General features: G+C 32.4%; 1 protein-coding gene and 1 pseudogene across 1 annotated transcript; one reads left to right on the top strand and one right to left on the bottom strand.

Moving 5' to 3' along the window:
* Positions 1–925: 925 nt before the first annotated feature.
* Positions 926–5733, bottom strand: LOC115985977 (annotated as a pseudogene).
* Positions 5734–6170: 437 nt separating this feature from the next.
* On the top strand, positions 6171–10343 carry LOC115986530 (phosphoglycerate kinase, chloroplastic). The gene is made up of 6 exons (XM_031109648.1): positions 6171–6818; positions 7674–7751; positions 7876–8136; positions 8620–8937; positions 9184–9342; positions 9976–10343. Exons 1-6 carry the CDS (start codon positions 6393–6395, stop codon positions 10183–10185), a joined length of 1452 nt encoding a protein of 483 aa, XP_030965508.1. The 5' UTR covers positions 6171–6392; the 3' UTR covers positions 10186–10343.
* The last annotated feature ends 1970 nt before the right edge of the window (positions 10344–12313 follow it).

Below are 12313 nucleotides of genomic sequence, written 5' to 3'. Positions count from 1 at the left end.
TAATAATTTTTTAAGTGTAGTGTTGTAGCCCTATGGTTCCTGGCAAGGCAGGCTGGCCAAACTGGAAGAGGAGCTTTGCCCTTTGTTGTACCAAAAGAGATGGTGTGAATGTTGCTGTTGCATATCATATTGATCCACTACAAGAAAAAAATGTTTATTGTAACGAAAAAAACCATTGCAATAACATTAGAGTCATTGCAATAGTCGATACGAGATGTTGCAATAAAATTTGAGATAATAGGTTTATGCAACAAAAATTTTTGTTGCAATAAACTCCAAATATTTTAATAAAACTTTAATGCAATGATATATATATATATATATATTGTTGCAATATGCAATTTACTATTTCGAATATCTTGTAAGTATAGAGTATTACTTCACGAAACTTATTGTAATAGATTGCAAATAATTAAACAAAATAAATCTAATTAAATTACTGCATTGATATCTTCATTGTAATAGATAATTAATTCATTTTATTACTGTGATTGACTATGAAATAATTGATACCAAGTTATTGCAACGATAAATTCATTGCAGTTACGTGTTTGTCATTGTAATAGATTGTAAAAGAATTAATATCAAACTATTGTGATGGTAACTTCAATACAATAAGATATTAATTCAAAATTTTCGTTGCAATAGATTGCAAAAACAATTAGTATCAATTTATTGCAACGATTCTTTCATTTTAAGTTATTGCAACAATTTTTCATAATATATTAAAGTTTCTATTGCAGCTGAAAATTATAAGTTATTACAACTTATAATTGTTGATGCAATAATTTAACACTTTTAAGTTACTATTGCAACAATTTTAACTTGTAGATGCGATATTTTGTCTAAAACTACTATATACATATTTTGTTGTATTAACACTTGATGTAATAGACATTTTTTGTTGTAGTCATCATTGTCCAATTTAATATGTAGTGTTATCTTCTGCAAAGATGCTCCTGTGACCAACGGTATTGGTATTGCTATTCTGATCAAGTGCATTTGGTCCAGAACAATAATTAACCACGCAATTCCAAACCCACTGAACTAAGAACCACTGTCTGATCCCATTCATGTTAAACGTGGCACCATCCTCACCGTTGAATAGTTGTCCCGTGTAGGACCCACCATCGCCGGTACCATAGATTCCTTCACACAAATTAGCTATCTCTAGCTTCAAGCTCGGGTCTTGCTCATGCCCGCTATCGTACCAAGCGTTCAGGAAAGGGTTCGTTGCCAGCTCAGCAATCTCATGCCCAATCACGCTCACCATGCCATCCACACCCATGTCATCGTTGGGTGACTTTAGTGGCTTAAGCCCCGGGATATAATCCGTTGCGGCGAACGGGTATGCACAGACGCCTGGACAAAGCTTCTGAGAGTTCCCCACCCACGCGAATGGAAGAGTGTACCCCACGATTGATGGTAATGTAAAATAGTGGTACCCACAAACTTGTCCGTAGAAATCCTGAACGACCATGTCATTAGATGTGAGCAAAAGATACAAACCGCTTCTCGCGTTCACCGGTAACGGTTTCGACCTGGCCGTTACGGCGCTTAATCACGCGCTGAATGGCTAAGCGCATGAGGGTCTTTCCATGTGAGTAAAACCGGTCGTTCTTCTCCTGTCCAAAACGCACCGTTCTGGAAATGTTTGCTCCTGTTTTGTCCGTGTACAGCTGTACGGTGCTTCACCACCCTGAGACCGAAAGGTGCCGAGAATTAACGGCTGAGATCGAGTTGATGAACTCCCAGATGAACATCACTAATAATTTATTAAGTATAGTTTTGTAGCCCTACAAGAAAGAATGTTTATTGCAACGAAAAAAACCATTGCAATAACATTAGAGTCATTGCAATAGTTGATACAAGATGTTGTAATAAAATTTGAGGTAATAGGTTTATGCAACAAAAATTTTTGTTGCAATAAACTCCAAATATTTTAATAATAACTTTGATGCAATGATATATATATATATATATATATATATTGTTGCAATATGCAATTTACTATTTCGAATATCTTGTAAGTATAGATTATTACTTCATGAAACTTGTTGTAATAGATTGCAAATAATTAATCAAAATAAATCGGATTAAATTATTGCACCAAAATCGGATTAGTCCCAAAATTTTCATAAAACATACCAAAAAAAAAAATTCATTTGCCAAAGTTGGTCAAGAAGCCCCTATCCTTGAGGAACCCATAAGCGCTACACACAAGCTTCATATCGTCAGCATTGAGACACGTGTCAAGAACCTCCCAATCCCTCTCGTACCCAACCCCCAGGCCCAACTCAGCATTGACACACAAGCTTCATACGTTTTTTTGTTGGTTTTATTTTTTTGAGTGTCAGGTGTATGACTTCTTTTTTTTTTTTTTTTTTTGGTTTTAGTTTTATTTTATTTGTTTTATTATTATTTTTTTAATATTGTGCTGACGTGGAAAATTGTGAAAACTTCAGAGGTTTCGGTTTTATATATATAAATATATATATATATATATATATATATTAGCTTTTAACCCGTGCAATGTGCGAGATCATTTTATGTTTATATATGTTTTATAGATAATTAAATCCAACCATAATATGGTTCTTTTTTCAATATAACCATGTAATTAAATTTAATTAAGAAATTTAGGTTTAAATCCTCAAATTTTTGGTAGGTTCTAATTAACTCATTAGTAACATTTCTTATGTCAAACAAAAAATTTGATATTCAATACACCCGATTTATAATATTTCTTTAAAGAGTATATACATAATTTAATATGTCAAAGCTTCTCTAAAAAAATCTACATACATATATCATAATAAATGTCTAATTCTTGAATATATAATTCAATATAAAAATACAATCGTAAAAAATGGCCAATTAGTAATTATTATAATTATCCAATTTCATATCAAAGCAAAAAGATAAAATAGAAAGAAAGAAAAAAAAACATCATATTATGTTAAATTTTTACCGATTAGTTTTTTTACCAAAAAAAATTGACTTTAGATAAAAGTACCTTTAAAAGATAATCAAATTCAAACATATCATTAATTAATACAATAATATGCTTGATTAGGGAACTTAAGATACAGCAAGTACAACTATAGTTATTCATCCCAAAAAAAAAAATTAGTACAACCATAGTTACCAAAATGTGAATCATATTGCTAATTAAAATTTTATTTGCTGGTATTTTATCATGTAAAATACAAGTTTATGTATATGTAGATATTCATGTTTATGTCTACAAATGTTTGTTAGATTCTTTAAAATTATGAAATAATTAAATGTAAGTTGATAGTTTTATGTTGTGTACCAAATAATTTCTTTTAACATGTATTCTACCTTCAATAAATCTATTTTGTGCTTTGTCCAATTGGAAATTATATTTTACTTTACCACATCACTTACACTAGTGTATAATTTCGTGCATATGCATTGTACAATTAAAAACAATTACAATTACACACACAAATATATATATATATATATTTTTTTTTTTTTTCTTTTTTGGGTTAAAAAAATCAACAGCTTGTGAAGCCTTAAAGAAATATTGTACTGGTCAAGATGTTGAATATGAGCTTCAAGTTTTGAAGATTTTATTGATCAAGCTTAATAAGGTTTCATATATATTCTTCCATAATTAATAAACTTACACTTCTTTAAAAGGAAAATCATTTAAAGGGAATACGTCGTAGGAGTTCAGTTAGGGTAGGGCTTACAAATAATTGGACACCAGTTGGTTTCCTACGTAAATAATGTCTCAATAATGTTTCATTTGTGTTTGCTACACATATCAAAATACTTCATTATTAGTCTCAGCATTAATTTTATAGATTGATTTGGAAGAATTTAAACAATTTTATTTTTCAATCCTTTTTATTTTTTAAACAATGTTCCATACATTATAGTCCTTAATCTAAACACTTACTAAATTCATCTTTTTTCTATTAAAAAAAAAAAAAAATCAGCAACCATTACATTTATAAACTAATGCAAATATTAGAACAAACAATTATTCAACTTAAACTCTTAAGAAATTTAAGATTTTATAGGTAACACCAAACTATAAAACTATTAAATTGCATTTAATTATTTGTTAATCTGAATGAATCTAACAAAGAATTTTTAAAAATAAACTTAAACATGTACTTATACATAATCTTGTATTTTAACATATGAAAGAAATTAAATAATTTTTCTACATTCATTCCTATAGCAGTTACAAAAACGATTATAACCCAAAGCTAATTCCAAAAATAGTTTAATTGGCATATAATTATCATCTGTAGACATGGTGCTACTAAAATTAGTATTGCAAGGTAAGTTAAGAAAATATCTTAAATTAATATATTTTTTTTCCAACCCTTTCACTAAGTAATAAACAAGTTTGTTTCACCAAGTAATACAAATTTTAGTGTGAGAAAGGAATATTAAAAATGGAAAAATGGAAAAAGGTAAAAAAAAAAATCATATTATGTTAAATTTTTATCGACTAGTTAAAAATAAATAATAAAAAAATAAAAACTGACTATAGATAAAATTACTTTTTAAAGATAATCAAATTCAAATTTATAGTTCATTAATTAATACAGTAATATGGTTTATTAGGGAACTTAAGATACAACAAGTACAACTATAGTTATTCACTCAAAAAAAATTATTACAACCATAGTTACCAAAATGTGAATCATATTGCTAATTGAAATTTTATTTGTTGGTATTGTATCATGTAAAATACAAGTTTATGTATATGTAGATAGAGCATCTAGAAAGCATCGAAAATCTTTAACCTTTCCATTAATTATGTACATGATTTTGTCTACATACGCAAAGTGATACAGACAGAATATGGACCTTTTAATATACAATGACGGCTACAAATTGAGGAGGCTGAGAAAATAACATGAAGCAAGTGATTAAAAATTTTAAATCATTAAAGAAATTGGATTTTAAGTAACTCAGATTTTTCTGGTTGCCATAAATTTCGCCTATAAGCTGAAGAACAAATCGAGGATTTGTTTCTCCAAACAAAAAAAAAAAAAAAAAAAAAAAAAAAAAATCAAAGATTCAGCCATTAAGGTTTGATATCACCTATATAATTATAAAATACAAAAAACTTATTTATATTTTGATTTAGTGCATGTTTGGTAAACTGTAATAGACACTGTAATGTAATAATTATTCATCTCTAAAATGAGAAATAACTATTCATCTCTAAGGGTCAGATTCCTCAAAAAAAAAAAAAAAAACTATTCCTTAGCCGGTGACATAATTTCTAACATTAATATATTTCTAAATAAATAAATTTTCTAACAATTATGAAAATAAAAAATCATAAAAAAATAACTTATATCTCCGTCAAATTTAAAAAATTATTTTATAGGAAATATAATTGTATGAGTAATATATTTCCTAAAATAAATCTTAAGTTTTATTCTAATATTACAACTCATAACAAAACTTATGACTATGTTTAGTTATTTTATTACAACACATTTTATTTCCAATAGTACAAGAATACCATTCTTGTTGTAATCCCTATTCGGTGTATGTATCAAATATGCACTTAACGGTCAAGAGTGATTTTTTTTTAAAAAAAATTTTTATGGAGTAAATAGTAATTATTATGACGTGGATGTCTTAAATTTCAAGTTCTATGATATATATTGAATAAGGTAAGGTTTTCATCAAATGCTCTTATGTGCCAGATAGAATACCAAGCCAACACATGGTCATTTTAAAACTAATGACCATGTTGTGCTTAAGTCACCTCAAATGCACAAAAACATGAGAGGCAAGCTAAACCCATAAAAATAGTCATTTGAAAAAAAATAAAACTAAAAAAAATTTATTATACCGATGCTATTTCACATTTGATACATACTCCTTAAAATCAGTTAAAATTGTAAAATTGTAAGTATTTTATTTCATAAATTTAACTAAAATTGTGATTTAAAATAAAATTTTAGTCTTTGTAGCATGTGTGTAAGGTGAGTGTGTAACAAGTATAGTGTGTTTTTTTTTTTTTTTGTACTGAATAAGTGTAGAAGTGTGTGACAATCATTTACTTTGACTCGAACAACAGAGTGTAAGAAAGAAAGGCACCAAAATAAATCCATGCTGTTTCCTAGTAATAGTTGCAAAACAATCTCAAAGGCATCGAACATCTTCAACCTCTCCTCAACGATAAGGGAAATCCACACATTGCCCAATCATTCCCATCCCTTCTTCACGTCCACATCTCTCTCTCTGACCCAACAACAACACCCAATCAAAAACCACCCCATTTCCCACATCCACATAATAATCAAACCCTTCACTTCACAAACACACACACACACTCTCTTCCTCTCTCACTCTTCTCAGACACATATCACAAACACTTAGCCATGGCTTCAGCCACCGCACCCACCACCCTCTCTCTTCTCCCCACCACCACTTCTTCTTCCACCTCCCACACTCGCTCTTCACTCCTCCACCTCTCTCCCACTTCCTCTTCCATTTCTCTGCGCTCCACAAGCCTTCGTCGCCTTGGTTTCTCTGCCGCTGATCCTCTCTTATCTCTCAAAGTGGCCTCCAAAGTCCGTTCATTTGGTGGCAAAGGAGTGAGGGGCGTTGTGTCTATGGTCAAGAAGAGTGTTGGAGACTTGACTTCCGCGGACTTGAAGGGGAAGAAGGTGTTTGTGAGAGCTGACTTGAATGTGCCTCTCAATGACAACCAGGAGATCACTGATGATACAAGGATCAGGGCTGCTGTACCAACTATCAAGCATTTGATTCAGAATGGGGCAAAAGTCCTTCTTTCCAGCCATTTGGTACGTGGGTTTTGGAGATTTTGAGGTTTTGGTTTCTGGGTTTTGATCATATTGTGGGACTTTGATGGTTCATTGTGATTGTGGGTATTTGAATAATGTTTTAGGTAATTAAAATTCATTGTTTCTTTATCTTAATTAAGCTTTTGACCGGAAATTTATGGTATGAGAGTAGGCTCCTCTTATTAGTGGGTGCAGCAGTATATTGAATCAAGTCTTTGCTGGTTTGGGTTTTGTTCATGTACTGAATTTTGATGTTTGCTGAATTGGGCTTTGATCATGTATTGAATTTTGATGGTTTTTGACGATTTTGTGATGTTTATTTAATTATTATGTTTTAGTCTTTGATCAATGCAGTTTTCTCAAGTAGTTCATAGATGGTTCTTTGTAAATTTGAGGAATGGTTTGTGTTTTGGAATCAAATATATATTTCTGATGGTTCTTTGTTATTGTGGGACTATATATGTTTCTGTTATAGTTGTTTCTAATCGGTGTTTAGTACTCTTTTGTCTATTTGATTAATTTGTTGGAGTCATAGAAACTTAAGTTATTCATTTCTAGTGGTAATTGAGCATATTGTAATTTATATTTAATTAATGGCTACTTCTTTGGGTGTTTTAACACTACACGAGACATTTGTTCTGGCTTGTACATTCATATCTTATTGCAGAAAGATACGTTAATAAAAAAATTTACATTGTTGTTGTCATGATGCTTTACTTGAAGGCAGATCATGTTTTTGAAGTAGTTGTCTGTTGAAGCAAATGGGGCTCACATTCTTATCTCTTCCATTTTAAGGACTGCTTAATATGTTTACTTTGATGATCTAAATTAATGATAATTTCATTGATTCTTCAGGGACGACCAAAGGGTGTTACTCCAAAATTTAGCCTGGCACCACTTGTACCTCGACTTTCTGAACTCCTAGGCATTCAGGTGCGTCCTTGCCTTCAAGAATGCAGTAAGAAAAGAAAAAAAAATATGAAGAAGAATTTTCAATATTTGTGGATTGTGACTAATATCTGGGAATCCTCCGTTATCTGTTTATGATGATGGACAGGTTGTAAAAGCAGATGACTGTATTGGTCCAGAGGTAGAAAAGTTGGTGGCTTCACTTCCTGATGGCAGTGTTCTTCTTCTTGAAAATGTGAGATTTTACAAGGAGGAAGAAAAGAATGATCCTGAGTTTGCAAAGAAGCTTGCATCCTTAGCAGATCTTTACGTGAATGATGCATTTGGAACTGCACATAGAGCTCATGCATCAACAGAAGGAGTTACAAAATTCTTGAAGCCATCTGTTGCAGGGTTCCTATTGCAGAAGGTGGGCTTCTCAATTTTCATTTTCTAGAGATATATTGACCTTCAAATATTCTGCTGGATTTTTTGCTGAAATTTTAAAGAAGTTTATCACTTGTGGATGATTCATATCTTTCACAACTGAATTAACCGGTGACAGCTGATGTAGAACCCATATTTGTCAGTAGTGCAATGTGCATGAATGGAGGAACACTTATAGTTAGGGTGGATAAATCAAAAGAATCAATTCTTCCTTTATAGTTCTTAGGACCTGTGAGAGTAATTTAGAGGGATGATCAATTTTTTCATTTTTTCTTCTAAGAGCAATCATGGAGGACTGTTTATCAAATGTGAACATCCTAGATTTTCTGTTGTTTCTTCATTTCTGCATAAATATGCTTGTACTTTTTCTTTTTCTTTTTTGAGCGAAAACGATAGAAATATGCTTGTACTTATCAAAGAAAGTTATGATAATATTATTGTTCACTATCATCTTTTCTTGGTTTAGGAACTTGACTATCTTGTTGGAGCAGTATCAAGGCCAAAGAGGCCATTTGCAGCCATTGTGGGTGGCTCAAAGGTTTCATCCAAGATTGGAGTAATTGAATCGCTTCTAGAAAAGGTTGATATCCTACTTCTAGGTGGAGGAATGATCTTCACTTTTTACAAGGCACAGGGTATCTCAGTAGGTTCATCCCTGGTAGAAGAAGATAAGCTTGATCTTGCAACAACACTCATGGAGAAGGCCAAGGCAAAGGGAGTTTCTCTTTTGTTACCTACCGATGTGGTAATTGCGGACAAGTTTGCTCCTGATGCTAACAGCAAGGTTTGTTCTCTAAGCTCCCTGTACAAAAGTTGTTCCGAAGATTTGTTCTTTTTGGACATTCTGTGTTTCCAATGCTAGAGCCTAGACTGCTAAATAAACCTTGCCAACTTTGGTTCAGTGAAACTAATCTTGACTTTAATCTACACAATACTCGATAAAATTGATGATTGTTCTCACTAACCTCCAGTATCTTTGATTCATTGTACTTTGTTAGCAAGGAATAAAAGATTGCCCTTGTCTTTGCAGATTGTGCCAGCTTCTGCCATCCCTGATGGCTGGATGGGGTTGGATATTGGACCAGATTCCATTAAGACATTCAACGATGCTTTGGAAACAACTAAAACTGTCATTTGGAATGGACCAATGGGAGTGTTTGAGTTTGACAAGTTTGCAGCTGGAACAGAGGTATGTGAAAAATTTTGTGACTATTTTTTTATTGGTTAGTTACATATGCATCCAGTGCATCTTGAACACAAGACCTTGCCTTCCACCTAGAACTTATAATTGGAGGAAGTGCCAATTGAGCTAGAGCTCATTGGCTATATTCATTTTGGTTTTTCATTGTCCATGAACATGTTTGCCAATGAGCTATAGCTCAACTGCCATTTCACTCTCCCATAATAATGGGTTGAGAGTGAAATCATGGGTTCAAGACCTTTTGGTGACTGGAAAGTTTACCAATAGGAAAAAAGGTTCATGAACATGTTTCCTATTAATGTCTGCATATATGATGTATGTGCGGTTAGACATAAGATATATTAATAGGGATGGCAACAGGTAGTTCCAACCTCAACCTACCTTGTCCTTTGAAACTCTGTACAAAATACAAATCTTCATCCAATTATCTGGGTACAAACATAGCCTAACAAGGTCCTGTTAGACAGAAATACCCCTAAAGCATGCTACCTGAAGTGGTGTACCGACTTATAGCTAGCCATGCCCAAGTTTGACGTGAAATACCCGACCATCTTATGCAATTGCCACCTCTTTGAATGTGAATGACTAGAGAGTGAATTGAAGTTATATCACTGCTTGCAGGCTGTAGCAAAGAAGCTGGCAGAACTTAGTGGGAAGGGAGTGACAACAATAATTGGAGGTGGAGATTCTGTTGCTGCAGTAGAGAAAGTAGGAGTTGCTTCTGTGATGAGCCACATTTCAACTGGTGGTGGTGCTAGTTTGGAACTGTTGGAAGGCAAACAGCTTCCTGGTGTCCTTGCTCTTGATGAAGCCACACCAGTTGCTGTGTAAGGCAATTTTAATTTGATTTTTTTTTTTTTACCCCCATCGTTGCGTTAATGTTTTCATTTGAGGTTGTAATGCGAAATGAAATGCTGTAGGAAGATATGAGCTGTTGTTGTAAATGTACATTTGTTATATTTGATGTAAGGTCGGATTCAATCTCTCAATCCCCCCCCCCCTTTTTTTCCATAGAAATTTACCAGAACAGAGTGTGAAGTTGGGCAGGGAGAGACAAAAAAATCTAATAAATAAGTACATTGCTCTCAATATATATTTATATTTTTGGTCATGTCTAGTTTTAGCTTATACTCATTTTGAGCATTATTTCTGTACAATATACGATCTACAAAAGGAAAAAAAGAAAAAGAATAAAAAAAAAAAAGAGAAGACATCAAATCAAACATAGTTTCTGTTGGATCAGTTGTTATCTTCACATGGACACAGGTGGTTTAAATTGGGTTTTGTAAGATATTAACATTAGCCCTCACTCTCCACCAGTAGTTTGGTCCTCAAATTTTCAAAGATGGCAATAATATCAAAGGTGTGGAGAGGCTGGTTTTTTTTTTAAGTTGATCCCATGAGCTCTATAATCCTAGGCCACGGAAATGAGTGGCCTAAATGTAATGTGGTCCTTTGGACACTAATCTTCTCCTGAAGACATTTTTGTCACCTTTCATGTCCGTTATATAATCAAAGGCGAACTTTCATTATTTGGAGTTTGGAATTGACCTCAGCTTGGTGATTCAACTTGGAGATCAGACCAAGTAACCTGTAACCCTTTGTAACTTTATTTTCTTTCAATAAGGCCATCCGTTAACCGGAACCAAAGTTTAATAGAGTGTGGAACTAAAAAAAAAGAGAAATGTGGAATTTTATATGGTGATTTTGGTTAACAAAAAAGGTCACGTATTGTTGGCTGAATTGTCAATGGGATCTAACCAAGTAACCCTTCTCCATTCTCCACCAGTAATTTGGTACCTCATATATAACTGAACGTGATGCTGACTTACAAATGTGAAGATAGCTTGAACACAACCTGGATTTAGAGAGTTTTTTTTTTTTTTTTTTTTTTTTTTCACGGACTTCTTGAGGTCAGCATGAACTAATGCAAAGTATGCAACTATAAAAGTCTCAATGTTAATGCAACCATGTTCATGAGCTGGGGCAACTTATTGTACCAAATCATTTTGCACCTAACCCTGTACGTCACTATTGAACTTTTGGTGAGCAATCTCCGTTAGAAATACGTGTTTTATTATATTATACAAGTCAATACCAGTTCCTCCCCTAGTTTAGTTTTGATATCATCATAATTTTATCTTCATGATATATCAAGTTCAAAACTTAACATCTAAACTTGAACTACAATTATGATTTTTTTGGATGCTAAAATTGAAGAACAATCAGATAAAATATTCAGTAATTATTCACATATATGATGCCTTGGAATAATTATAACATTACACTGATTGGGTCCTAATCTAATCGTCAATTGCATCAATACCTGAGCTTTGGACTCTTCCAACCTATGAATATTTGGAGAAGAAGAAGATGAAGAAAATGGAAGCACACCTGAATAATAAATATATTAAGAATCTAAGTCAATGCTGTTGTTTGTATAAAATAATCCTTGATTAACCAAATTAATCTCATTGCATAGCTGACTGATGTTTCAATAAGTTGCTATTAGTTGCATCATTATTTTTCAAGAAAGCTACCTAGTCCAACTAATAGTCAATAACAAGGGAGGTGAAAGAAACTTTAAACGTTGCTACTTGTTAAGTATAGATTTCCAATTCAACTAGTCCAAATCTAGACTGAAGAACTTTGCATTATTGGCCAAGACACTATATCTTAAATTAGTTGTTTGTCACTAACTGGTTCCTTTATAATTTGATGCACACAATAAAGGGTCATTTACTCCTATGATTTCATGGGGGTAAACACCTGTTTTCATCATAAAATGCAAAAATATGATCGTTTGACTTTACGATTTTGAAGGAATCACGTTTAGTTTAATAAATTGGACCTAAAAAGGCTAAAATAAAAATTTTATACCAATATTATCTACACAAAATTGACAAAAACAACATTTATGGACAAAAATATAAGTGTATTTTAAAAAAATAGATTTTTT

The sequence above is a fragment of the Quercus lobata genome, chromosome 4 (assembly GCF_001633185.2).
Source record: "Quercus lobata isolate SW786 chromosome 4, ValleyOak3.0 Primary Assembly, whole genome shotgun sequence".
Lineage (NCBI taxonomy): Eukaryota > Viridiplantae > Streptophyta > Magnoliopsida > Fagales > Fagaceae > Quercus > Quercus lobata.
Note: the sequence above shows the minus strand (reverse complement) of the source record. Positions and strands in the feature narration are given on the sequence as shown.